Source organism: Vicugna pacos, chromosome 22, assembly GCF_048564905.1.
Source record: "Vicugna pacos chromosome 22, VicPac4, whole genome shotgun sequence".
Lineage (NCBI taxonomy): Eukaryota > Metazoa > Chordata > Mammalia > Artiodactyla > Camelidae > Vicugna > Vicugna pacos.
Window position 1 is genome coordinate 14,492,017 of NC_133008.1, and position 24,178 is coordinate 14,516,194.

Consider the following 24,178-nt stretch of genomic DNA (forward strand, 5'->3'; position numbering starts at 1 on the left):
TCGTCAACCACCGAAACAAGCTAACTTCTACGACTAAACATACATTGCGCCCCTCAACCGAGGAGACGATGGCCCTCAACAAGGCCAAGGCAGAACCCTTACTTCCCGTTTATGTATTCCTCACGCTCTCCCTTCTTGGTAAAGGACACTACCATACACCCCAAAGCTCCAGCCTAAGCCCTAAAACCTACCCCTCGTGCCTCCCTTTCCCTCCCCTCATCCACTTCATCTAACTCATCCTCAGCCACCACTCTACCTCAGACAGCCCCATCACTCTTGGTCCCTCATCCTGTGTTATCGTCACAGCTTTTACACCATCTAAATTCACTATCTGATTTGTACTATTGAAAATAATACCGTGCATCTGTCTGCTTGTTTACCGTCTATGTCCCCTTTGGAACATAAGCCCCGGGAGGGCGGGGGCTTTGTCCTGTACTTCACCGTATCCTCACCCCTAGACCGGAACCTGGCACACTGCAGGGGCCCCACAAGCATTTGTTAAATGAAGCTCTTGATCGGGTACTTCTCTCCCTCTCTGCAGCCACCACACTGATTCATGCCCCCGCACGGTTCCTGGAGTGCTCTCGGAGCCCCCCACCCCAACCTGGCCTTGGTAACTGACTGCATGTGGTCCAGGAGGGCTGGGGGGGTAGAGCCTGAGGTGACTAGTCTTTCCAAGCCATGACACCTCTCTAACCCACCCATTTTTCACACAGCAGCCAGAGCAGCCCTCTAAAATCAAAGATCATGTCACCCCTCCTCCTTCTTAAAATCTTCCAGTGGTCCTCAAGGCCCAGCATGCCCCATCACTTCTGTCCCTCCGACCAACCCTAACTCCAACGCCAGTCACACCTCTGTCTTCCCCAGCAATCTGCAGGGATCCCAGCTCATACTCCACCTCCTCAGAGAAGCTTCCTCTGACCATCCGAACTAAGATGCAGCCCTGCTCCTCTCCTGCAACCCCAGGTACCATCCAGCACATCAACCTGGTTATTTCTTTCACATCACTTGTCATAGCCTGTTCTTGTTTCCTGATTTGTTAACTGGATTACTGTTTCTCTCCTTTTTGCCTCTCTCTCCCCCAGCATGGACTCCAGTGCCCAGAACATTGTCAAAGCTCAATGAGTATTTGTTAGATGGAATTGTGCTTCCATTATCATGACAGTGATGCTGCTGCCCCTTACACTAATGATGCTCCCCACAGTGAGATGCTGGTTTGGATTTGTGGATCCAAGGACCGACTGGAGCATGTTCTTGACGAACTAGTTAGAGACAGAATCCACTGTTATAAGCTTGGTCTGGGCTTTGAAGCTAGAGAGAGAGAGAGAGTGTGTGTGTGTGTGTGTGTTTTCTTCATACTAGGAGACCTCACAGTCATCATTAGGTACAATCTACCACCTGTCTCAAAGGAGACCCACTCAGTAAAAGCAAAATGAGGATGTGTCAGGTCTCCTCTATCACTTTGCAAGATGGGATGAAATAATTGTGTTTGGTAGAGAACAAATATTGAGACAGGCAAGTGCTCACATTAAGAACTTTTCTTGGCCCCTTTAGGATGTTCTTTGCAGCTCCCCACACTCACTCTGTCAGGAAGGGTTCTGAAGACACAGTAGGGAAGAGAGAAAATGCAGTTAACCAGACACTGCTGGAGGGAGGATGGGGCCAACAGCCAACAGGGGCTGCAGAAGACCGATTCTGGCCAGAAACTGAAAAGGGATGACATGTCAGTTTCAATAACACTGGGGAAAACTTAAAGAAAAACATAGTTAAACTCATGTAACATGGCTCCTGAAAAAGAGGTATATTTTAGTGAACCTCAGAGGTGGAAGAAATCTCAATTGTTGCATTTTACAGATGTGTAACTTGAACCCAGAGAGGAGAAAGGACTTCCCCAGGGTGCTAGTGAAATTCCACGCCTGATCTAAAACTAGACTTCTACGTGAAGGTTCGTGTTTTTCTGGCACATGACAACATCACACATGTGAATCTAAAACTGAAGCTAAATTAAACTAAGTCATCCATATGTGGCCACAGAAACCAGCAAAAGCCTGTGTCAAAAACTCACCAAAATTCCTATTGCTTTCATTTCTAGCTTGCCTTCCTCTTGGTCCATGGCGAGCCTATCACAAGGCATATGTACCACCTCCTCTTTGACGTCCAAGCTGATACTATCAAAAGAGGCAGGAAACAACCAAAAGATGTATGTTGGCAGATAACAGGGTACACACGAGACTTACAGAAGCAACTGATGAGTCGTACTCGATGGTGAACATTCTTTGAAGCCGTATCAGCTCAGAAATCATGACTCTCACTCCAAAACATTGTGGGAAAGCTGGACCATTCAAGAATATCTGGGGTTCTGTCTAGGATGAAATGACTTGGTGGGGGGGAGAGGAAAAGAAGGTTAAGTCTACCACTCAGGTTTCTAAGTGATCAGGCCACATATCTGGGAGCTCACAATAATGTACCTATAAAAAATATACATAAAAATATATTTCTAAATAACAAATGTGGAGCCTGTGGTCCTAATAGCAGAAGATAAGGAACCACAAAGCATCAATCAGACTTGAGGTCCAATCCTAAATAACAAACTTGGGCAAACAGTTTAGATACTTAACCTTTCTTCCTTATTTTTACAATAAGGATAATGATGACAATAAAAACACAAGCATCATTTACTGATCACTACACATGACAGTCAACAAGTAAAGCACTTTATGTACCTTCTTTCATCTCAACCTTCATCTCAAGCCCATGAAAGATAGGCATCTTTTTTTTTAACACCTTCCTTGTGGTATGGTTCCTGGACAGTAAACTACACATATTTCAGATGTACAATTAAGGCATCATTATTTCCAATGAGAATCAAAGAGATGGAGTAATTTGCCCAAATTTATAACCAAGTTGTAGAACGAAGATGTGAACTGAAGTTTGAGATCTTAATCATTTTATTTCAGAGGGTGATTGTGAGGATTAAATTTAAATTAAAAATTTTAAAGTAGGGAAAGCACCCTGCAAAGTTCTATCTCTTAGTACATGCTCCCTAAATGATGGTTTGTGTCCCTTTGGGTCCTTATTTGCAACCTTTGTCATATTCTCCACAAAGGAGGGGTAATAAAGCTCACTTCTCCATTGCCAACTCTCAAACCATCTTTTGCCAAAGTCACTAAATTCCTGGTCACCTAACTGGAGGAGATGAGGCCAGAAGACCCCCAGTGCCATCCCTTCCCATTCCAGCTAGAGGACTCAGAATCTAGGAGGCACAGGGTAAGGAGTGAAAACTGGAACACTTAACTTTCTTCCCCGGGAATCAACTTTCCCTTTGGAAGGAGAGAGCTGGGCCACAGTGCCCCTGAGGGAACCATGGAAGGGTGGCAAAGAGCACGTGCTCCGCAAGTGGCTTAACTTCTAAGATCCTGTCCCACCTTCAAAATGAGTGATAGATAATCACTGTACGCAGTTCACAAAGTTGCCGGATTATATCATATAATTCCCTAGAAGCGCTTAGCAGAGTGACTGGCACATGGTAAGCATTTTATAAATGTTACCTAGTATTGTTACTGCCGTTACTATTAATGTCACCATCCTTCCATTCCATTCCAGCATTCCAGGTGTCAGCCAGGGAATTCCTTTTTGAATGACTTTAACTTACAAATGCATTCACTAGTCTGTCTGAAGAGCTGCTCGGGAGCGCTGTATTTAGCGCTCTCCCTAGTACAACGACCAGGTTTTCTGCCTCCAAAAGTCTGCAACTTGCAGAACAGCCATTACAATTCCAGCAAAGAGCTCCCTTCGCCTTCTCTCCCTCCCGGCGCCGGGGCGAGGCTCGGGCTCTAGACTTCCTCCGCCCGCCCACATCAGCCACCATTGGTCGCCTGGCCGCTGGCGTGATTAAAGCTCCGCCCCCCTCTCTCTGGGACCACTCTGAGGCGATCTCTGGAAGCGGAGGGGCCACTGAGGAGGACCCGCGATGCATCCTGGGTTTTGTAGTTCATCTGCACGGCTGCAGCCTGAGAGTGGGGCCTCGCGACCCCGGGAACTACAATCCCCAGCAGCCAGGAGGAGAACGGAGAGAAGGGGGGGCTAGCGTCACGTGGGCGCTGGGCCTGGGCGGGCTAGTTCTCAGTGCGGCGGCGGCGGCTCGGGGGAACGGGGCCTTTTGTTTGGAGCGGCGGCGGGGGGGCCCGGGAGCGGCGAGGCCGGCGGCCTTCCCCAGCTCGCTAGCTCCCGGCCGCCCCTCGCGGGGGTGGGGCGGCCGCCCCCTGGGCCGGGCCTCGTCTTAGGCGCCGCCGCCCCGCCCTTGGCCCGCCCCGCCCGGCCCGAGGGGAGGAACCGGCCGGGCCTCCCCAAGAGGCCCAGCCACCTCCGGAGTCGCAGCCACAAGCTTCCGCGCGCGGGACCCGAGGCTGCCTCTCGCCCCTCAGGCCGACGCCATGAAGATCAAGGATGCCAAGAAACCCTGTAAGATGGGGGCTTGGGCCCGTCGGGTTGGGAGAGCACGTTGGGCCCGGGCTGGAAGCCGCTTGGCGGGGCGGCCTGGTTCAAAGCCGGGCTCTCTGCGCTGGCGCCCCGCACGGGATGCGAGTGGAGGGACCTTTTCAGCACCGGGGTCGAGGCTCCCTCCCCATCCCCCTATGCTCGGGTGACGGTCGCTTGCTGCCCCCTAGCCTTCCCTCCCACTTCCTCCTCGAGATCTGGGAGGTGCTAGAGGGGGATTTTTTGTTTCGGGGTTTGCTAGGCAAGACTTAGAGCTACGAGTCCGCTCTCCCAGCTTCCTCTGAAGTCAAGTTGAAAACTGGCGGCCGCGGCTGTCAAATTGCGCGGGGACATTTACCATCCTTTTAAACTGATTTCTGAGCTTTCTGTGTCCTTGAAATCCCGGTGGGTTCCTGGCAGTTGTCACTGTTGTTATAATTAGAACTTTTAAACACACGTGCATGACACCTACCAGTGGGTAATTGCCCTGGACTGTTTTTGTGTAGCAACTAGTTTGTCTGTTTGTTTTTAATACCGATGGAAGATTAACATCACCCCTATTGCCGCCACTCAGGTAACCAATATTAATAGTTTGGTGACTACTCAGATTTTTCTGTGAATATGTATAGCATGTAATTTAAGAAAAAAATTCTTTCCATAGTTTGAGAGTAGATCGAGAGAGTTTGCTTCCTTTTATTTTTAGCTTTTTAAAAACCTTTTACTCCTGTAAATGGCTTCTTTAATCTGTCTGCCATTGTGATTGTCATACTTGAAGTCCATTCTTCCAGAGCAACTAGGAAAGTGGAATGCGTACTTACATCTTAGGATTGTATTGGTATTTTGCCGTTTTACATTGTTGAGTGATCCAACAGTTCTAGTAAATCTCTTGCTATAAAACAGAGCACTAACACCATCCCTTCCCGCCCATGAGGTTTCTTGTAAACCTCTCTGGAGAGGCAACACTACGATAGCACTCTGAAAATTGCTGATTGTTATTTAAATGTGAAATAACTTGGTCTTAATTTTACTGTTGAGAAAATTGAACTTACTGAGCCCCAGAATAAGGCTGCACCAACCAACTCTGCTAAATGAGGTTCGGGGCCCTAAGTCACCTGACTCATAGTCCAGTGTTCTTTCTTCTGTACCTGGAGGGCATAGTCTAAATACTTAAAGACAAACCTTTCTAACCTGGCAGTTTTATCTGCCAATTAAAACATTTCTTAAGTGATGATTTTTTTTAAATGATAGCTAATGAGTTCTTATTCAGGAGTCTATAAAATAATGATGTGAAGGCTTAAATGACAGTAATATAGAAACACTTCTAGTTTACACTTGCTGAATTAAGTGAATCTTGAACAGTTTGTAGAACTGTAATGCAGTAATGTAGAACAATTGGACATCTTCCCTCAGCACATATATTTTCTTTGCTTGTCTTAGAATTTCCATTTAGTAAAATGAGTTTAACTGTGACAAGCTCATATTTCTGACTTTTATGGTATTATTTTATTTTTGCCAGGACAGTGATTTGATGCCTTAGATTGGGCAAGCTTGTAGTCACTTAACCGCCTCTGTCAGAGGTGTTTCTTATCTAGCAAAGATGATAATTAAATGCATATTTGCTTATTACTACATTGTGGTGCATTGTAAGACCATCAACATTAGAGTTATGCTGAAAAAGCAATCAACTGATATGATTTAGAAGTCTGAAATAACATTTCCCGTTTCTTATACATAAAAGGTGACTTGACTGTCTACTCAGTTCTTTCCAGTAAAAATAAATATCTTGTTTGTGTGAGGGGGAAAGGAAGTATTTCAGCTGTGAACTATCGGGGACATGCGTATGTATAAAACTGGAAAGGATTACTTCCTATGTTTTAAACCACTCAGGTTAGCTAAAGATACATTTGTTTTGGTTTTGGGTTCTTGTATAGGGTTTCTTTTCATAATCACAAATTTACTGAGCACTTGTATGTAAGACACTGTCTTTACATGCATTGCATCATTTGAACCTTAGAGCAGCACTGGGATCTAAAAGCTGTGCCTCATACTGGTTTGTTTTTCATGCACTTTGTGCCTCATACACTTGTTTGTGTCAGGCTTCACATACCTTCATAGAATTACTCACCTGTTAGAAAACATTGCTTTTCGTTCCATCACTAATATATAACAGCTTATAAACCAAATGCATGTATTTAACCAGAAAATAAGAAAAAGAATTGGTTTCATTCTCTAGATTGTGCAACTAAAAGATAAGCTTTTGAAATTTCATGTTAATTCAACTCCAAGGGAAGAATGAAGTCAAACATTAACCTAATGAAAACTTTTTACTAAAACCACAACAATGGCAGTGTTTGGATCACCTTTACTTGTGTTTTTCACGCTGCTTAAATACCTCTGTGCCTCAACTGACATGATTTTTTAAGGTGGAGGTTTTTCAGCCTTTGTTTTGCTCACCTGTATGGCACTTAATGGGATTAAGAAGGTGATAATAAGCGATTATATATATATGTATATATATATTATATACATATGTTTGTTTTGTTTTTTTAATTTGGTGCTATATAGGTTTGGGGGCCTGCTTTTCTAACCAAAGCAGTAGGGTGCCTGAAGTTTTTGTCAAGACCAAAGAGAAGTATGCATCATATGTGTGCTGTTTCTTCTGTATAATTTGACCTGTTTGTAAATTGAGTCATTACTTAAGAACAATCACTTCTAGTAGATAATAAGGTGCAACTGATAGCCCCTTAGATGTAACTCATTTACCAAAGGGGGGAAAAATCTTCTGAAGCTCTTCTGAGGAATTATAATACTGAAGGTGAGAAGATGGTTTTTTTCTTAGTCTATTTTAGAACAAAAACTTTTTTTGAATGATTATCAGGAAGAGTGAAATGTCTTTTATTCAAGAACTTGAAGCATATCTGTACTCTACCAGTGCACATGCCCATTTTAGAATTTTGTTCCTTAAGATAATCCACTAACATTTTGAACATTTTAAGCATTTGGTTTCTCTTTCTGCTAGAGAACAATTAAATCCTAGTTTGGCACAGGATCCCTTTGAGCTAAAATCTGCATGGGGCCAATAGCAATTAAACAGCTCTTTAAAGCTTCTCCCCTACTCCTTAACAACACTTAACAAAGTACCGAACTTTTGTAACAGCTTGTTGGAAATCAACAGTCGGCCCTTGTGGCTAGGTATCTTCTGTTCAATCATCTAGAAAGATGATCAGACAAGTGCATTTCTTTTGCATACATAATCTACCTGGTAAGAAAGATACTTTCTTGGTAGCACTCTGCTTGTAGTGGTTCTAGATATTTTTGTTACTTCTGGGGACCTAATGGAAGTCATTGCAGCTCTGTTAGGCTCAGGTGAGAAACAGAATAGGAGCTATTATTTTTGGAAGGCCACATGAACAGATGAGAGATCTAGGAAATGCTCAAAGTCTAGGAAAGATAATCAAAGTACTTATTTATATTTATGGAAAATGAAAATGTGTTTTGTTCTTTAAATGTATTTTGATCCTTTTTTTTTGGCCTTTGGCAATGGAGAGTTTTATTTCTCAAAAGATAGAGAAATATTTAGGTTATATGGAGGAAGTGGGCAGCTTATGCACTGTTGACCTACTTTTAACTTGGCCCTTGGCTAGAAGCAGCAAAGCTTGAGATAGAGATATTTGCCCGATTTCTTTGGAACTTGGTATTTTTCTTACCTCATGGAACTGTTAGTGGCCCATGGTTGTACTTAATAACCTCATACTTTCATTGCAGATCAGTAAAGTTTGAGCTCCATGCCCCCTTCCTCTGTCATTTTGTTTAGTGACAAAATAACAAGCATAAGTTTTGTTTTAATGCACTGAAAGTTAGACCACCTGCTAAATGAAAGGAATGGATCATAATTAAGTACATGTTTTCTGTGTTCTTGTTGTCTCCTTCATACATTTTGAATGATGATTTTTTTTCTCTGGCATAAGGTGAGAGAATTCTTTTTATTTATTTTTTGGTGAGGGGAGGTAATTAGGCTTACTTATGTATTTATTGTTAGAGGAGGTACTGGGGATTGAACCCAGGACCTTATGCATGCTAAGCAGGTGCTCTGCCACTTGAGCTATACCTCCCCCTTCTCTGGCATAACGAAATGAATTTCAGAACTCTGCTGAGCTGAAAGGATCTCTGTGCAAAAGAAGACACCTATAATGTTCTGGTTTGTCTGTTATGGTTAGTAAGAAATTCATGTTCTGCTGTGTAGCGTCTCTAGTTACCCTTCGTTTAAGACCAGACAGCACTAAGACAGCAGACATAGGTGAGATGTGACATGAGTCTTGAATGTCCTGTCATTCATTTTAGGAGTGTGTTACTTCAGGTGACTTCCATTGCTAGCCACCCAACAGGACTGAAAAAATTTAGTTTCTTCAGCATCTTAGTTGTTTATACAAGTCTGTGATGACAAAAGCATAGCAAAAGCTGCCCTCACGTCCCAAATTATTGTCATAAGTAATTTCACTTTAAAAAAATGTGTCTTTTTTAAGATTGTCTTTAATGTAGATCTGGATCTGCAACTTGGGTATCAAATACAAAAACGTATTTCTCCAGAAGAAGACAATGAGAGTTATTCCTTCCTCATAGTCAGTATAATTTACTAATTACAGTAGATGTAAATTCTGAAATAGAAACATGTACAGAATCCCTTCTCATTGAATGGTTTGCTGTCCGTTTCTAAAGGTACACACATATCAAATAGGTAAAATAGGAGTATGTAAGAAACAAAGTAGAATCTTAGCGGGAACTAATTTTCCTTGGCAACTTACACATAAAAAACTGTTAAATACATGTTGTTAGGCATTTTGTAACCTGTGTATCTTAAGTTTTAATTATTTTTGAGTCTCTGTCATAATGATTAAGATCTCAGAGAATTGAAACCGACCTTAAGGAAACAGATTCGAGAGGTTAATGGCTTATCCAAAGTCAGTATAGCCCACTTAGCATCAAGTCCCAAACCCAGATGATGCTACCTGTCCAAGTGTGCCTGTCCCCAAATAGACTTACTTCAGCATTATCAACAGCATTATCAACAGCTAATTTTATTAACCAGATACATCAAAGAAGCCTAGTAAGTTTAATGAACAAAGAAGAATTTCTTTTTAAGGAGGTACTTTTCCCTTGGGTTACTTGAAGTGATTATAGGCTAATTTTATTACATTAAAAGCCTTTTAGAAACATTTTCAAATCCTAGGTAATGAGCTATTATGAAAACTGAATTGGTCCAAATTTCTCCTAATCCCCTGGGGCACATGATAAATATTTAATAAATGAAAAGGAATGCCTGCCAGACCAGGAATTAAAAGACCCTGGTCCAGCTCCAAGCATCCTAGGTTATGGGTTTTTAGAAAATACACAGAATAGCCCTTTGAAGGGAAAATGGTGAGTTGCACATAGCAGATGCGTCTTACGTCTTAACTATTATTGACTGAATGCATGATTCGAGGTAAGTAAGTTTGTGGCTAATTAATTAGTTCCTAATTTGCGTTTCCAAAGTCAAGATGTGTATTTTTATCTATTTGTTTTTTATCCACAGCTTTCCCATGGTTTGGCATGGACATTGGGGGAACTTTAGTGAAGCTCTCATACTTTGAACCTATTGATATCACAGCAGAGGAAGAACAAGAAGAAGTTGAGAGCTTAAAAAGTATCCGGAAATATTTGACTTCTAATGTAGCATATGGATCCACTGGTATTCGGGATGTCCACCTTGAACTGAAGGATTTAACACTTTTTGGCCGGAGAGGGAACTTGCACTTTATCAGATTTCCAACCCAGGACCTGCCTACTTTTATCCAAATGGGAAGAGATAAAAACTTCTCAACATTACACACGGTGCTATGTGCTACAGGAGGTGGTGCTTACAAGTTTGAAAAAGATTTTCGCACAGTAGGTACCTCACTTCAAAGCCTGAAAGTGATGCCCTTTCTCTTCAGTTTTTAAAACATGAGGCAAGGTTTCTGTCTGTCAGTGTTCAGAGATGATGCAGGGAGCGGGTAGTTTGTTTGGCACAACTGCCCCGCCCACCGCAGATGTCCGGCCCCCTAAGTCCCTGCCCACTAAATTTCGGTCTAGTTCTCCCCGCCTCTCCACCTTTTTGAAAACTAAGATGTACGCGCAGATTTCCAAAATGCCTCTAGAGGCACTATCACCACCACTGAGAACCACTGGACTCGAGGGAGGGTATCGCTCAAGTGGTAGAGCACATGCTTAGCATACAGAAGGTCCTGGGTTCAGTGCCCAGTGCCTCCTTTAAAAGTAAGTAAGCAAACCTACCTGCCTGCCCCCACCAATATAAATAAACAAACAAGACCTTTAAAAAAAAAAAAGAACCGCTGGACTGAACAAAGTCCCTGAGAGATTTCTGACACAAAAGAAACAAGTGAAAATGCAGTGGGTAGTAGATGACTTTGACGTTCTGTAAAGTGCATGAAAATTGCACAGGACAGTTGAGTCAAGTGTTTTAAATACTGCCCTTTGTTCACTTTATAAAACTCAAAACTCCTTCTGGTGTTTTTGTTACAGATTGGAAACCTCCACCTGCACAAGCTGGATGAACTTGACTGCCTTGTAAAGGGCTTGCTGTATATAGATTCTGTCAGTTTCAATGGACAGGCAGAGTGCTATTATTTTGCTAATGCCTCAGAACCTGAGAGATGCCAAAAGATGCCTTTTAACCTGGACGATCCCTATCCACTGCTGGTAGTGAACATTGGCTCAGGAGTCAGTATTTTAGCAGTCCATTCCAAAGACAACTATAAACGAGTAACTGGGACAAGGTAGTGCCTTTTGTTCTTACTGCAGCATTCATACTGTTTGATACACAGCAGTTGTGAAATTACCATATTAATGCTAGCTTTGGGGAAATAATGTGTATTGGGCAGCAGCTAAAAATTGTGATGTATTAAGTTAAAGTGTTGCAGATAATATTGTTTTATAAGGCATGTGTGTAAGAGACTCAAACTAAAATCATCAAATATTTATATTTGGCATCAAAATTTCCGTAATGATAGTGATTTTTTAATCTGGAAGGATTCCAGTAACGTTTTTATTTTCCAGAGCATTTTCCTCACTTTTATATAAATGTATTTAAGCCTAAAGCTTGCCACATGCTTATTTGACTCATATTTAAGTGGAGTATTGGGCAACGTTGTAAATAATTTCTTTATAGAATGAATTTAACATGAGCTCTTGTCTTTATTATTACCTGGAAAATGTGAAATGACATTTTTAAATTTTCATTATGATTCTGATAGGTTCTTTGTCAACTTTTAAGGAAGCTGGAGACTCCGGTTTATTGAACTGAGAAAGAAGGATTTTAGGATACTTTAGTTTGATTTGTGGGAAAAAAATCCCATTTTAATTTTACTGCAGTACTGCTATTTCAATAATACTTAAATTTAATTAGTATTTGATTTCTGTAGTGGCTAAAAATCTACCTCCATTGTAACTCTATGCCAAAGAATTACAAGGACGTTTATACCTACTTCAGTCAATTCAAAAAGACAGAAATTCAGCCTGGTAACTAAATTCCGCTAGTGATTCAGGAATAGAACCTGTTAGAAATTTAGGTGAGACTAGGGAGCAAAGGTTATGGTCTTAGGGATTAGAGAGACATAATTTTATCTTGCGAGCATATCCAAAAGAAGAATAGAGCCACGTAAATTTCTGTCTTTAACATGATGACCAGCCTGACATAGATTTCCTCCGTGTATTCATTCCTGAGTCATGTGAGTGTTCATGCATCACACTGAAAAGGCCAAGCAAAGAGGCCTTTTGCAGAAGTAGTTTGTGGAAACCCCTTAGAATCACAATTTTTCTCCTGTTAATTCATATGGAACTAACTTCTAACACTCCCTTTTCATGCATACAGAGACATTTGTTTTTAGCAATTGCAAAGTGTGTGGTGTCAGGTGAAGATACTAGAAGATAGAAAAGATCTCCTGTGTCATGTTTCCACAACAAGATTTCTTTTCCTTTGGTTTGTTCTTTGACAAGTTTAGTTTTGCTATATATTTTCGTTAGGTTTAGCAGTGTTTTCTGTCCGTGTGTTTACTGAATAAATGAGTGCTCTGTTCTTTTACTGTGAAGAAACAATACAGTGTGTAAGTGCAACTTACCAAGTGTCTTTATTTTCTTTAGCCTTGGAGGGGGTACTTTTCTGGGTTTATGTAGTTTATTGACTGGCTGTGAGAGTTTTGAAGAGGCTCTTGAAATGGCATCCAAAGGTGACAGCACGCAAGCTGACAAGCTGGTCCGTGATATTTACGGAGGCGATTATGAAAGATTTGGTCTGCCTGGCTGGGCTGTAGCATCTAGGTAAGTTTAACGTTTATAATTAAGGTTTCTTAGTTTTTAGAAAGCGATATATCAGGAAGTCGTAAGGGGGCTTCCTCTTACCCAGTTTAGTTCTAAGTTTTGAATATTCACATAGTTTTAAAATTAAATGTACATTAAGAAGTCTCCCTTAAATGCACTATAAGAAATTATTTTATTAATTCTTGAGTATCCTCCCAGTGTTTCTCTATGCAGATACATCTCTTCATCCTCCCCTTATAGAAGGTAACTTGTAAAAGGTAACATTTATATACCATTATACAGCATATTATATACAGTTGGCTCTCCTTATCAATGCTTCTGTATCCACGGAGTCAGCCAACCTCAGAGGGAAAATATATATTAAAAAAAAAAAGATAATTCCAGAAAGTTCCAGAAAGCAAAACTTGAATTTGCTGCCTACAGGCAACTATTTGCATGGTATTTACATTGTATTAAGTGTTATCCGTAATCTAGAGATGATTTAAACTATATGCATAGGTTATGTGCAAATCCTCCATTGTTTTATATAAGGGACTTGAGCATCTGCAGATGCTAGCATCCGAGGAAGAGCTTGGAACCAGTCCCCCGTGGATGAGAGGGGTGGCTGTATCGTCCACCACAGCAGTGTAGCCTAGCCTGTTTGCCTGCCCCTCTCTTTCCCTCCTTTCCTCCCTCCTTCATCCTTTCCCTTTCTCCCTCCTTCCCCTCCATCCTCCTCCCTTCCTTTCCTTCTTCCCTCCCTGCCTTGTTAACAGCTTCATGGTATTTCACTGTGTGAATGTATCATAGTTTGATGGATGTTTGGGTTTTTCCAGGATGTGCAGTTCCTTGAGTCAGTAAGTCACCTTGTCCATGTATATACCTTCTTTTGTACATGTGTAGATTTATCTGTAGGCTGTATTCCCAAAATGTATGAAATGTTGCTTGTCATCAGCAGATTTGATTTTGTTTATCATTTCTCTGCAGTTTTGGGAATATGATTTATAAGGAGAAACGAGAATCTGTCAGTAAAGAAGATCTAGCGAGAGCTACTTTAGTTACTATCACCAATAACATTGGTTCTGTGGCACGAATGTGTGCTGTTAATGAGGTAAGAAAATTTTTTAATCACGTGAAACATGTGAGTTGGAGTTTCATTACATAGGCTTCTACGCAGGCTTCCTCATGTTCCTTAAGGAGGCCTCTAGGATTGAGCTCTCTGAATCCATTAAATCCCAAGACTCATTAATACGTATGTTACCTACCTAGTTGTTACACTACCTTTAAAGAAAGTAGCAGATAATTCAAACTGGAAATAGGACAAATAGATAATTTATATTTCATGTTTATTCAGAGATCTTTTCAGAAGTACACAACCTAAATATCTTGAAATTATGAAAGAAAATTCTTTCTAAACAATAAGCCAGTTTGAGGTAACAGATGATTGGAGGTGGGAGGGCCTTTTGGTGTTAATGTTGCGTTTGGTTAGAGGAGTACTTGGAAGCTTTCTTACTGCCCTCGGCTTCTTTACAGTGCTGCCTTGTTGCAAATGGATCAAGCAGCATTGTACAGGGCTATGAAGGCATTGAGATCTGTTCTTCACATGACATTTGAATGATATGTTCTTAGAAAAAGCATGTACTGCTAGATTTACCTCATAGTCGGGTTATTTTTATTTGAAGAAGACTATATATATAATTCTGCCTTCTTGTGATAGATGTATTTGCCCATTTAACTTTTATAAATATCAAATACTTTAACTGAGTTGGGAATTTTGCTTTTTTGAAGGAATCCTTCATTTGTTCATCCATTCATTTATTCATTGAAATAAATATTTTACAGAGTACCGTGTGCCAGGCGTTATTCCAGGTACTTCTGAGATACATTCGTGGAGAAAACAGAGATCCCTGACTTTGTGGCACTTATGGCCATTCTAGTGACATAGTAAATGAGTATAAATAGTTTAGTAAGTATTAGGTGATAAAATGCTGTTTTTTTTAGAAAAGGGAATTAAACAAGATAAAGAGAATTGAGTGTAGATCAGAGAGTGGCAAAGGACAAATACTGAATAATTGGGTAGTTAAAGAAGGCTTGATTGAAAATGTGACTCTTGTTCAAAGACCTGAAGGCAGTGAGAGAATCATGGATGCAGGTATTTGGGGAAAGGGAGGCTCTAGCAGAGAGAACAACTGTGTAGAGTCAGATTAATCTGCTGAATTAGTCTAAATTTAAATCCAGAATTCTGTTTCTTGAGTTTCTTAATAACAGTGGAGTAAGTTGGTTAAGGGAGCCATTAGCAGGCCTTTTAACCTAGGTTTGGAAAATACTTCACTTTAGGAGTTGACAATCATCTGGGACCTTTTTTATTAGCCCTCTAGGTCCAGATTTTCACTGGTCAACTGACTTTTAACAGTAATTAAGGCCATAGTTTATGCTATTCAAACTCAGTGTGCAAAAGCATATACTCAAAAATATATACATTATTGTGAGAGTAGAAGTAGGTTTTCTGGAGATTCAAACATCAGTTCCTTATTTGTGATTTCCTAACCTTAGAGGCACCTGAGGAACCAGAGCGATGAGTAGAACTTAGCAGCGAGTGACTTGATGGCTTCGGCTGGGGACAGAGGCTGCTGGGAGCCTGGGGCTGGGTGGGCATACCTGGCAGTGTGGCTCTCCAACCCTATGGATCCAGTCCACGGGTTGCGAGTCATTGCTGAGCATAAACTGAAACGCGCTGGCCAAGTTTACAGCTTTTTTAAGCCCTAAACACATTTAAAACACTTTCCCTTGGTGTGTCTCCTTTTGTCTCATCAGTAATGTTTCTCCAAATTACTTTGCTGAATGTATTGGTCATTTTCAAAAACAAGCCTTGTCTATCATCATTTAACTAGGGTCTTTCCAGAACTTTTCTTTTTTAAACTAGACTTTATTTTTTAGAGCAGTTTTAGCTTCACAGCAAAATTGAGTGGGAAGTACAGGGTTCACATACACCCCAGCCCCACAGAAGCACAGCCTCCCCTGCTGTTACTGTCCAGTGCTAGTTTGGTACATTTGTTAACAGTCGGTGAGCCTACATTGACATCCTCACCCTGTCCGCAGTTTCCATTTGGGCCCCCTCTTCGTGTACCTTCTATGGGCTTTGACAAGTATAGTGACATGTAGACTAGCTTCTAAATATTCGGGATTATGGAGGCACATAGCAGGAATGCAGTAGGCACTAACAAAAGGTAGTCATCGTTTACATTTGTAAGTAGAGATTTTCTAAACTGTACTGTGTTGTAAAGTCTTGGTAATGCTTTTTTTAAGTCATTTTCATTGTTCTTTTCTTTTAGAAAATAAACAGAGTTGTCTTTGTTGGAAACTTTTTACGTGTCAATACTCTTTCCATGAAACTTTTGGCATATGCACTGGATTACTGGTCAAAAGGTCAACTGAAAGCGTTGTTTCTAGAGCATGAGGTATGATAGAAAAATACTGTTTTGTGAATCTTAATAGCGTGCTTTTTTCATGCAGGTTTCATATGTTGTTTCCGGCTCCGTACTTAATAAGTAAAGTATAAAACTGCATCTTACCTGAATGGTGTGTGGATTCCCTCCCTTCCCTTTGGGGTGAGGGTGGGGGTTTCTGTAACCTGGCGGGCATCCCAGTGAGATGAGAGCTTCACAGGTCTGACCAAGAGAGCAGTAGCAGATCTGAGCCCCTTAAATACCGGGGCTGCTTGTGTCTTTAGTGGATTCGTTTGTTCAGTTGTTTTCTTTTGTTTGTTTTTTCTCCCCTGAGAGAGGTTATTCTGCAAGATTTTTTTTTTCGTATTTATTCACTCTATCCAGTTCAATTCTGTTCTGAGCAAATACCAGTTCGTGTAATGTTTTGGATTCAGTAAGTTTCCCTGGAATTATTTTGCTTCTGGTCAAATGGATATTTTTAATAAGTATTTCAGTAACACGGATTCGGAGTATTTGTTCTGCTCTTAGAAGCTTCCGTGTGTCATTGTCACTGCTGTCACTATACAGGTCAGAATGTGTACCTCGTGCAGCTCCCCCTGGCATGCTGAGTGCTGTGGGAGTGGCAGGCAGAGCCAAAGGCATTTTCTTGAGGAAAAGTGAGGGGAACACAGAATTGCAGTAATCGTCCTGGAAGCTCTAGTGTCTAAAGGCCAACACTTTATAAAAATATGTATTTCAAAAGTGTATATATTGAGAATATAGTTTTAAAAATTTTTTTACAATTGCTGACAACACAGAAATTGGTAGATTTCTGAATAGATGTTCTTTAAATAGATTGTACACAAATATGTGCTCTTAATAGTGGTTAATATTACATGCTAATTTAAAAGCTGCGCTACATTAATAATTGTCTTTGAATTACACAGGGCTATTTTGGAGCAGTTGGTGCACTCCTTGGGCTGCCAAATTTCAGCTAAAGCATCAGGTTTCTCTCTGCTAATAAATGTCATCGAAGAGGAACTGAAAACCAGAGGCATTATTACTGCATTATTTGTCACTGGGAACCAAAGGATGAGAGAGTGGCGCTATGCCTGTTGATCTGTAAAGGTCAGAATGGTGAGCCGCTGCATTTTGCCGTGTTAAAAAGAGAGCTCCGGTAACGTGAGGTGTTTCTGATGGAAATGCTTTCCCTTTTGTATATAGCCAGTGTTAAATCCTTAAATGCAACACAGCCTCTGATTGTGGAGCTTCCTCTCAAAAAGATTTTCTATTTATTTTATGTAGCCAACGTGGCAGTACTGTATGTTCAAACGTGAATCTTAAAAGTCTCAGAAATGCTTATTAGCTCATGAAAATAATTGATTCTGAGTATTTGTTACAAGTCTGTTCTTTGTATGTTTTGGTTACTAGGAAGTGGACAGTAACATACCCTGTATCAGAGCTTAGGGAAATGGCAATCAAAGATGATTTTTATGTGATTTTTAGAATTGTTAAGGCAATATTAATTATTCATTATTGTTTTCTAGACATATCTTCTCCCCAAAAGCATGCTCATGTGATCTTTCCCCAGAAGTATAACCTTTTTCAAATGCCATAATTGAATTGAAATACTATTGTTAAACATTAGCCTGAATTTTAAAATGAATCCTAGAAAATGCACACGATTGGCGATACAGCACTTTTTGTGTTTTGAGTTAATCAGTACGTTTAAAAATGTTGAATAATTGGAGGCTTACTTACGTATTTGGAAATCCGTTCAGTGAAGTCTCAGGGCAGGGCCATTCTAACGGAATATGTTCACATTGATAGTGTTCTGTGCTCTTCCTGTGCCACACTTATCTTAGCCCCAAACTTAGCAGTTTCTGTTTAATTAGGTCTGAACCACCAAGCTAAAGACTTTCTTCTGTTATGAACAGCAACAAAATCATTTATTCTAAACGGACGTTATGGAAATCCAAAAGATGAGTTGTTTTGAAACTGGGGGAGTCTGAGGCAGTCCTGCAGAATCATGAGAGGATCAGTGTTGCGTACATTCTGGTAATAAAAGCATTATAGTTGCAAAATTTATAAATTCTTTTGCCTTGGAATTTATTCTCTATTGTGAAGTCATTTTTTATAATCTTATAAATTTTTTCAGAATTTTCCTTTGGCAGTAACATTTTGGAGGTCCAGTAGTTCAGCGAAGTTTTTCAAGACTATTAGCAGTTTAGGAAGTTCAAAGATTTGGGAAAAAATATTCACCTCCTTAAATCTGGATGTACTTTGAAGAGCTTGAAACTTGTTTACATTACAGGAAGAAGGAAGTATTATGATGTGTTTTTACAGAACACAGTTTTGCTCCAGAGAGAATAATTTTTAGTTGACTCTTAAGAGGTGCTTGAAAGAGACATTTCTCCTTATAGCTTTCAAATTTTGTGCTCAAATACTTAAAATTTGGTTTTCTTTATCTATAGACTTGAACATATAAATAATAAGAGTGAATATTTAGAGGGAAAAGCCTGTGAAGGTAATTTTTTAGAATTTAGAATCTTTGGAGCTTTGAATTCGTGTCAGTCAGTGGTCATTTTGAAAACCTGCAGTGACTAAACATTTCTACTTTAATGTTTCCATTTTAGTGACTAGTTATTTCAGCCAAAAGCCATCTGTTTAATTTATTTTAGAGTCTGATGATTTGGGCATCTGTACAAAAAAGTTTTAGTTTAAATGAGAAACTTCACATTTTATACTTGTGGCAAACTGTACATTGGCAGTTAGACACGTGGGGCCATCTTTAAGAAAGAAATGGAAAGGTCAAGGTATATATGAGTTAGTTTGATCAATACTTTCATTAATTTGGAACTGTGATGCATCCTTTTTCTCTTTTGAAACTGAAGTTACCTGCTACAATGCACATAAAGTGAAAAGCTGTCTCACCACTGTTGCGCTTGGCTTTTCTTTTGTAGAATCTAGACTTGCTGGAGTAATCCTAAAAAGCATTTCTAATAATTGTACAGAATTGTGATGAAGGCCACCAGGATTCTAGTTTTTCATTATGATCTCAGGAAAATGCTTGTAAGCATACAGTGGTGGTAAATAGTTTTGGTTCTAATCCCAGTCAACCTAATGCCTCAAGGCTCTTATGTTCTTGAACAGTGCTAATAGAAATGTGAGCCACCTGTAATTTTGCATTTTCTAGTAGGCACATTTAGAAAGCAAAAATTACTAAATTACGTATTTCTATTTAACCCAGTATGTCAGATATGTTATTTCAACATAGAATTGCTATAAAAAGGTATTTGGGAGGTTTTTTGAGGGGAGGGGGGACCTAGTCTTCAAAGCCAGTGTTATATTTAACACTTACAGCACAACTCAACTCAGACTAACCACATTGCACGTTCTCAGTAGCCACGTTTGGGTAGTGGTTCCTGTGTTAGACAGTGCAGGTTCTGGAACTAGCCCTTCAAGATGAACACTATCATGTATTCACTAAAACTTTATTAATACGGGCTTTTTAAAGAATGTTAGAGAAGGGACCATATGGGAACCTTATTTTTTAAATTCATAAAAGAGTGATGAGAAGGACCTCATTTGGCCTGGTTTATTTCACTCCGTCCAGCTGTATTTCTGACCATTCCAAAAACACCTTGTATCGCCTCCTGCCGTCTCAGCATAGTATGTGTCGTTTTTCTAATGATACCGATAAAGTTGCCCAAGACACATCCTGACCATCCTCATCAGTCTTCAAAATGTGTATTTCCTTCACTGAAGTAAATTTGATGGTTTTAATGACTTAAATCTCCCCCCACCCACCTTATCTAATTGAACTTTGAGAAGCCAATTTTAAAGGACTAAAAAGAGACCCTTTTAATTCTTCACTGAGTTCCATATACACAAAGAGAATCTTCTTTGTAACTTTGGATTTAATTTTCATTTTTAAAAAACTGCAGTAACATTTTCTAATGCAAGGAGCAGTATCTGTTTTGGGGGCTTGATAAAGAACACAGGGTCTAGAACTTCCGCCCACCACTACCCCTTCCCCCAAAAGATTGATTGCCTTTTAATGAGACTTTCAGAACCAATGGCCTTTGGTCCTACACCCCAACTCCTCCGAAGACAAAGTGCTAGTAGACATCCCTGCCTGTTGACACAGGCATGCTCGCTCAGCTGCTCTAGTTTAGGTAAAGTTAGTGCCGTCGCCAGTAATACACATGGTATCTGACAGTCCTAGAGGTTCAGGTAATTTGCCAAATATTAGACTATGAAGATTCCTGAGTTTTTTTTTTTTAACCTTTGTGTGCAAATGTGATTGCTATATTGTAAGTACCAGTTCTTGAAAGTCCATTTCTGTAAGAAAAATGGTGCAGCTCAAAGGGAAAAGGTTTTCCTCTGTGTCCAGCGGTACCCCTGCCTCCTAAGAGCAGTCCATCCCATCTTGCCTTGATTTCGAAGGTTGCATGCTTGGGTGGAAAGCTTTAGCAAGGCAGCAGTTTCCAGATGTCCTTCAGAGCCACTCTACCTGTTATGTGCAAAATTTTTCAAATTTTGTTCAGCGTGACATTTTTCTGTTGAGCACTTTATCCTTTTTAGTCTCTTGCATCTGAGAATGTAGTTTAGAAATTCTTTCTCTTTGAAAGCCATGTAAAAACCGATTAAGGGTAATCACTAGAAAAATGAGTGATGCGTTGTTTTGCATTTAACTTACTGTTTTGTGGTATGTGTAACAAATATGAGAAACATACTACATTTTTGTAGTCGTGCTCTTTGACCTTATGTGACGTGCTATGCCATGAAATGTCAGTCGATGTCCTATTTTCCCAGTAAGCTTGTTTATTTTAGGGTATTTTATCCTACTGCGGAAGGAATTCAGCCAGCTTTGTTTCTATCATCAGATAACCTCAGAAAATAATGTGCTTTATCTATATCACTGCCTGTTTTTAATGTTTTATATTTCTACTGAGCCTAGTAGTTGATCAGCAAAGACCCCAAAATGTGAGTAATTTTTTTTCCTCCTTTAAGGTATTTGAATAGCCTATTGAAAATAATGGTTCTGTGAAAAATAAGCCATCCCAGCTTTTCGACCATATCTAAATTTTCAGTGATTTCCACTTCCACGAAGCTCAAGTGTCTTCTTAAAGCAGTCCCGTTGTTCCTGTTACCTGTCTTCAGTGGTCGTGGGGTCGTAACTTGAACAGAAAAGTCACCAGCCACTGGTCTGACTTCTCTGAATATTATTTTTTTTATTTGTGAAATGAGGGTTTGATTTGTTTTCAGTGGGAAGTGACTGGATAATGATCAGGATCTTGATAAAGGCAGTTGCTCCGTTCATTGCAGCGTTTGAAATGACAAAAACAGTTTTTTCAGACATTCAGCGTCATGTTTTAGAGTTTGGTTTTTTTTTTGTGTATGTTGAGAGGTACTAGATTTCGGATTCTCACCAAACCACTAGAGTTAGTTATTCTCTCATAACGTTATGTTATTGCCTGTAATGGCCAAGTAGTAGCTATACCTTAAAGTAATATGAAGGGTTTATATCTGTGTATACATATAAAAAATTGGATGTGTATGTGCTTTAATCTGTAAAGGTATCTAATTTTTATTGTGCTATAACTTCAGCATTATATGGGCATTATTATAACTTTCCCATTGTACAAAAAGAAACATACCACTAAATTTATGGGTGTTTGAAATTAGGTCTATTGGGGGTTCTTTTAGCGGCCCTTTTCTTTAAGCTGTTTCTTACTTCTGATCATTCTGAGTGGGGATGGATGTGGGATAAACCCCTCCTGGAGTTATTTACTGCTTTTGTCAAACACAGTTCACAGTGGAATGTATAAAACACAGTTTTAATTACCTGCAAGTGAGTTGAAATGGAGTGTAGTCACCTACATCAAATAGGATAAAGACCCAAAATACCTTTATCCTTAGGATTGCCTGAGAATAATCAGGTTGGACATGTGTGTGGTATTTCCAGCTTACTATTTAAAATAAATGTACCAATGAGTTGATACTGGGACTTCAGGTACAACAGTTGATGCTGAATGATATGTTTGAGAGGAAACCAATTTTTTTTTTCCTTTTAAGAAAAAAAAACCTAAAAATCTTTACATTCTGACTCTTTCTGTAGTCAAAAGGTTATTTCTGGTTTTAGATTTCCAGTCTTCTTGCTGCCAGTCATTTTATGTTCAGAAGAACTAATGAGGCATGTATTTTTCAAAGGAGTGAATGAAGGTAAAATTCAAGGTTTTGAGTTGTATAAATAAGCAGCTAAATTTCAAATCTAAGATATTGCTGATTTTTTTCCTATTTCTTAACATTTTTCATACATAGCAGTGCTTATAGTACCAGTAGCTTTCAAACAAAACATTTTAGTTTTATATAATTTGTAAAATATACATATATAATAATGCAGATAGTTTGAGATTAATTTAGCTTTACATGCTGTCTCTGAATCGTCGAGATCTCACACGTCACACAGTTGGTAATTGTCACAAATATTAAGCCATTTGAAATTTGCCACTTTTTTTTCTGAGGTGCCCTCTTTAGTTTACAACATTTGAAAACAAAAGATAACTTTGTAGACCTAACATCAATATTCTGGTCTCCTTGTCCCAAATAGAATTAATGGAATGCGGATATAAGTCAGGTTAAGATGGTTTTATCATGTTTATGTACATTGTGTGCTTTGACTTTATTTGAACTACAGTGAAACTTGGACTTTTAACTGAAGTTGAATGACATTTGTCTTCTGCCCAGGTATCAACCAAATCATACGTTGAAGATGTTTATGTGTTACTTTTACTTACAGAAGCCATTTCTGTTTAAGTTGCCTTATTCTATCTATTGCATTGTTCTTGCCAAGTCTAAGCTCTGTCTTGTTGGAATTCTTTTAACACTGAATCTGTGATGTAAAAATGTATAATGTGCTACAAATTTTATTCATAATAAACTAAGTTATAGCCTATTATAACCTATAAAACATTTCTTGTAAATTGTCTAATTTATTTTTTCATTTATGTACAGTTTCTTATATAAATTTTTAAAATATTTGTTGTGGTCTGTTCTATAAACATTCCTGTTCGCTTTTCCTTAAGGCTTATTTGCATGAAAGAAACTTGGGTTTTGCTTGTTGGTATTATATGGCCATTAGGCCAACTTCAGGACTCTGTACCTTTTATGTAGTCTAACTTTTTCTAGTTTTGTTCATATTCTAAATAAGTGTTAAAATCATGCTTTTTATTTCTTACTTTGCAAATAAATTCTCTAAGTTGTTTACTATATTATCTTTTTATTTCTTTTATATTCCCACGTTTCCACTTCAATTAAATGTAAGGTTTTAACTGAAATCAACTAGAGTAGAATGCACACTCTGAGAGCAAGGACTTTGTAAAGTCTTGTTCACCTGTGTGTTCCCGGTACTTGGCACAGAGAAGGCATTCAGTGAAAATACGCGAGTGAATTAATTGTAGAGAAAGTGTCCTTATCGATCTCGTCTGCCTGTGTAAGGTGGGAGTAACGGTAGATTTTCCCCACTCTCCTCCCCAACATCAGAAAGCACAGGTATGCGGTTCAGACCATCATGAAATTTGCCTTACGCTTATTAACACGTGGAAAGCTTTGCTTTTCCTTGAAATGAGGTCAGAAATGCACGTCGTCCGCGGAGTGGTTCCTAGATGTGCTGTACGGGAGATGTGCCAGAACACGTGTGGTGCTTTGGTGCCACTGTTCGCTCGGGGTTATTTCACAAGTGCTTCCTCTAAACCAAAACTTCATTTGTTTTTAGTAAGTCACGCCTGTTAGCATTGTTGCTGTTTAAAAAAAGCTTTGATGATCTTAATATGTGAGGAATTGGGTTGGAAAATTGACCTCTTGAGTTTTCAAACTGTACAATTGTCTAGACTCCAAGCATATCGGAGTGGCTGAAAACGTGAACACTACCGCGTGACCTG

At 39.6% G+C, this 24,178-nt stretch overlaps 1 protein-coding gene across 1 annotated transcript; it reads left to right on the forward strand.

Annotated features, from left to right (window-relative positions):
* The first annotated feature begins 3,942 nt into the window (after positions 1–3,942).
* PANK3 (pantothenate kinase 3) lies at positions 3,943–23,509 on the forward strand. The gene is made up of 7 exons (XM_072947254.1): positions 3,943–4,461; positions 10,046–10,398; positions 11,035–11,288; positions 12,652–12,828; positions 13,795–13,918; positions 16,140–16,265; positions 17,180–23,509. The coding sequence occupies exons 1-7, from the start codon at positions 4,434–4,436 to the stop codon at positions 17,228–17,230; spliced, it is 1,113 nt and encodes a 370-aa protein (XP_072803355.1). The 5' UTR covers positions 3,943–4,433; the 3' UTR covers positions 17,231–23,509.
* The last annotated feature ends 669 nt before the right edge of the window (positions 23,510–24,178 follow it).

Bases quoted from the DNA above. Each gene is read 5' to 3' on its own strand.
- PANK3 (XM_072947254.1), top strand. From the start codon at position 4,434: ATGAAGATCAAGGATGCCAAGAAACCCT. The intron at 10,399-11,034 runs GTAGGTACCTCA...TTTTTGTTACAG, and splicing joins TTGAAAAAGATTTTCGCACA to ATTGGAAACCTCCACCTGCA. The intron at 13,919-16,139 runs GTAAGAAAATTT...CTTTTCTTTTAG, and splicing joins GAATGTGTGCTGTTAATGAG to AAAATAAACAGAGTTGTCTT.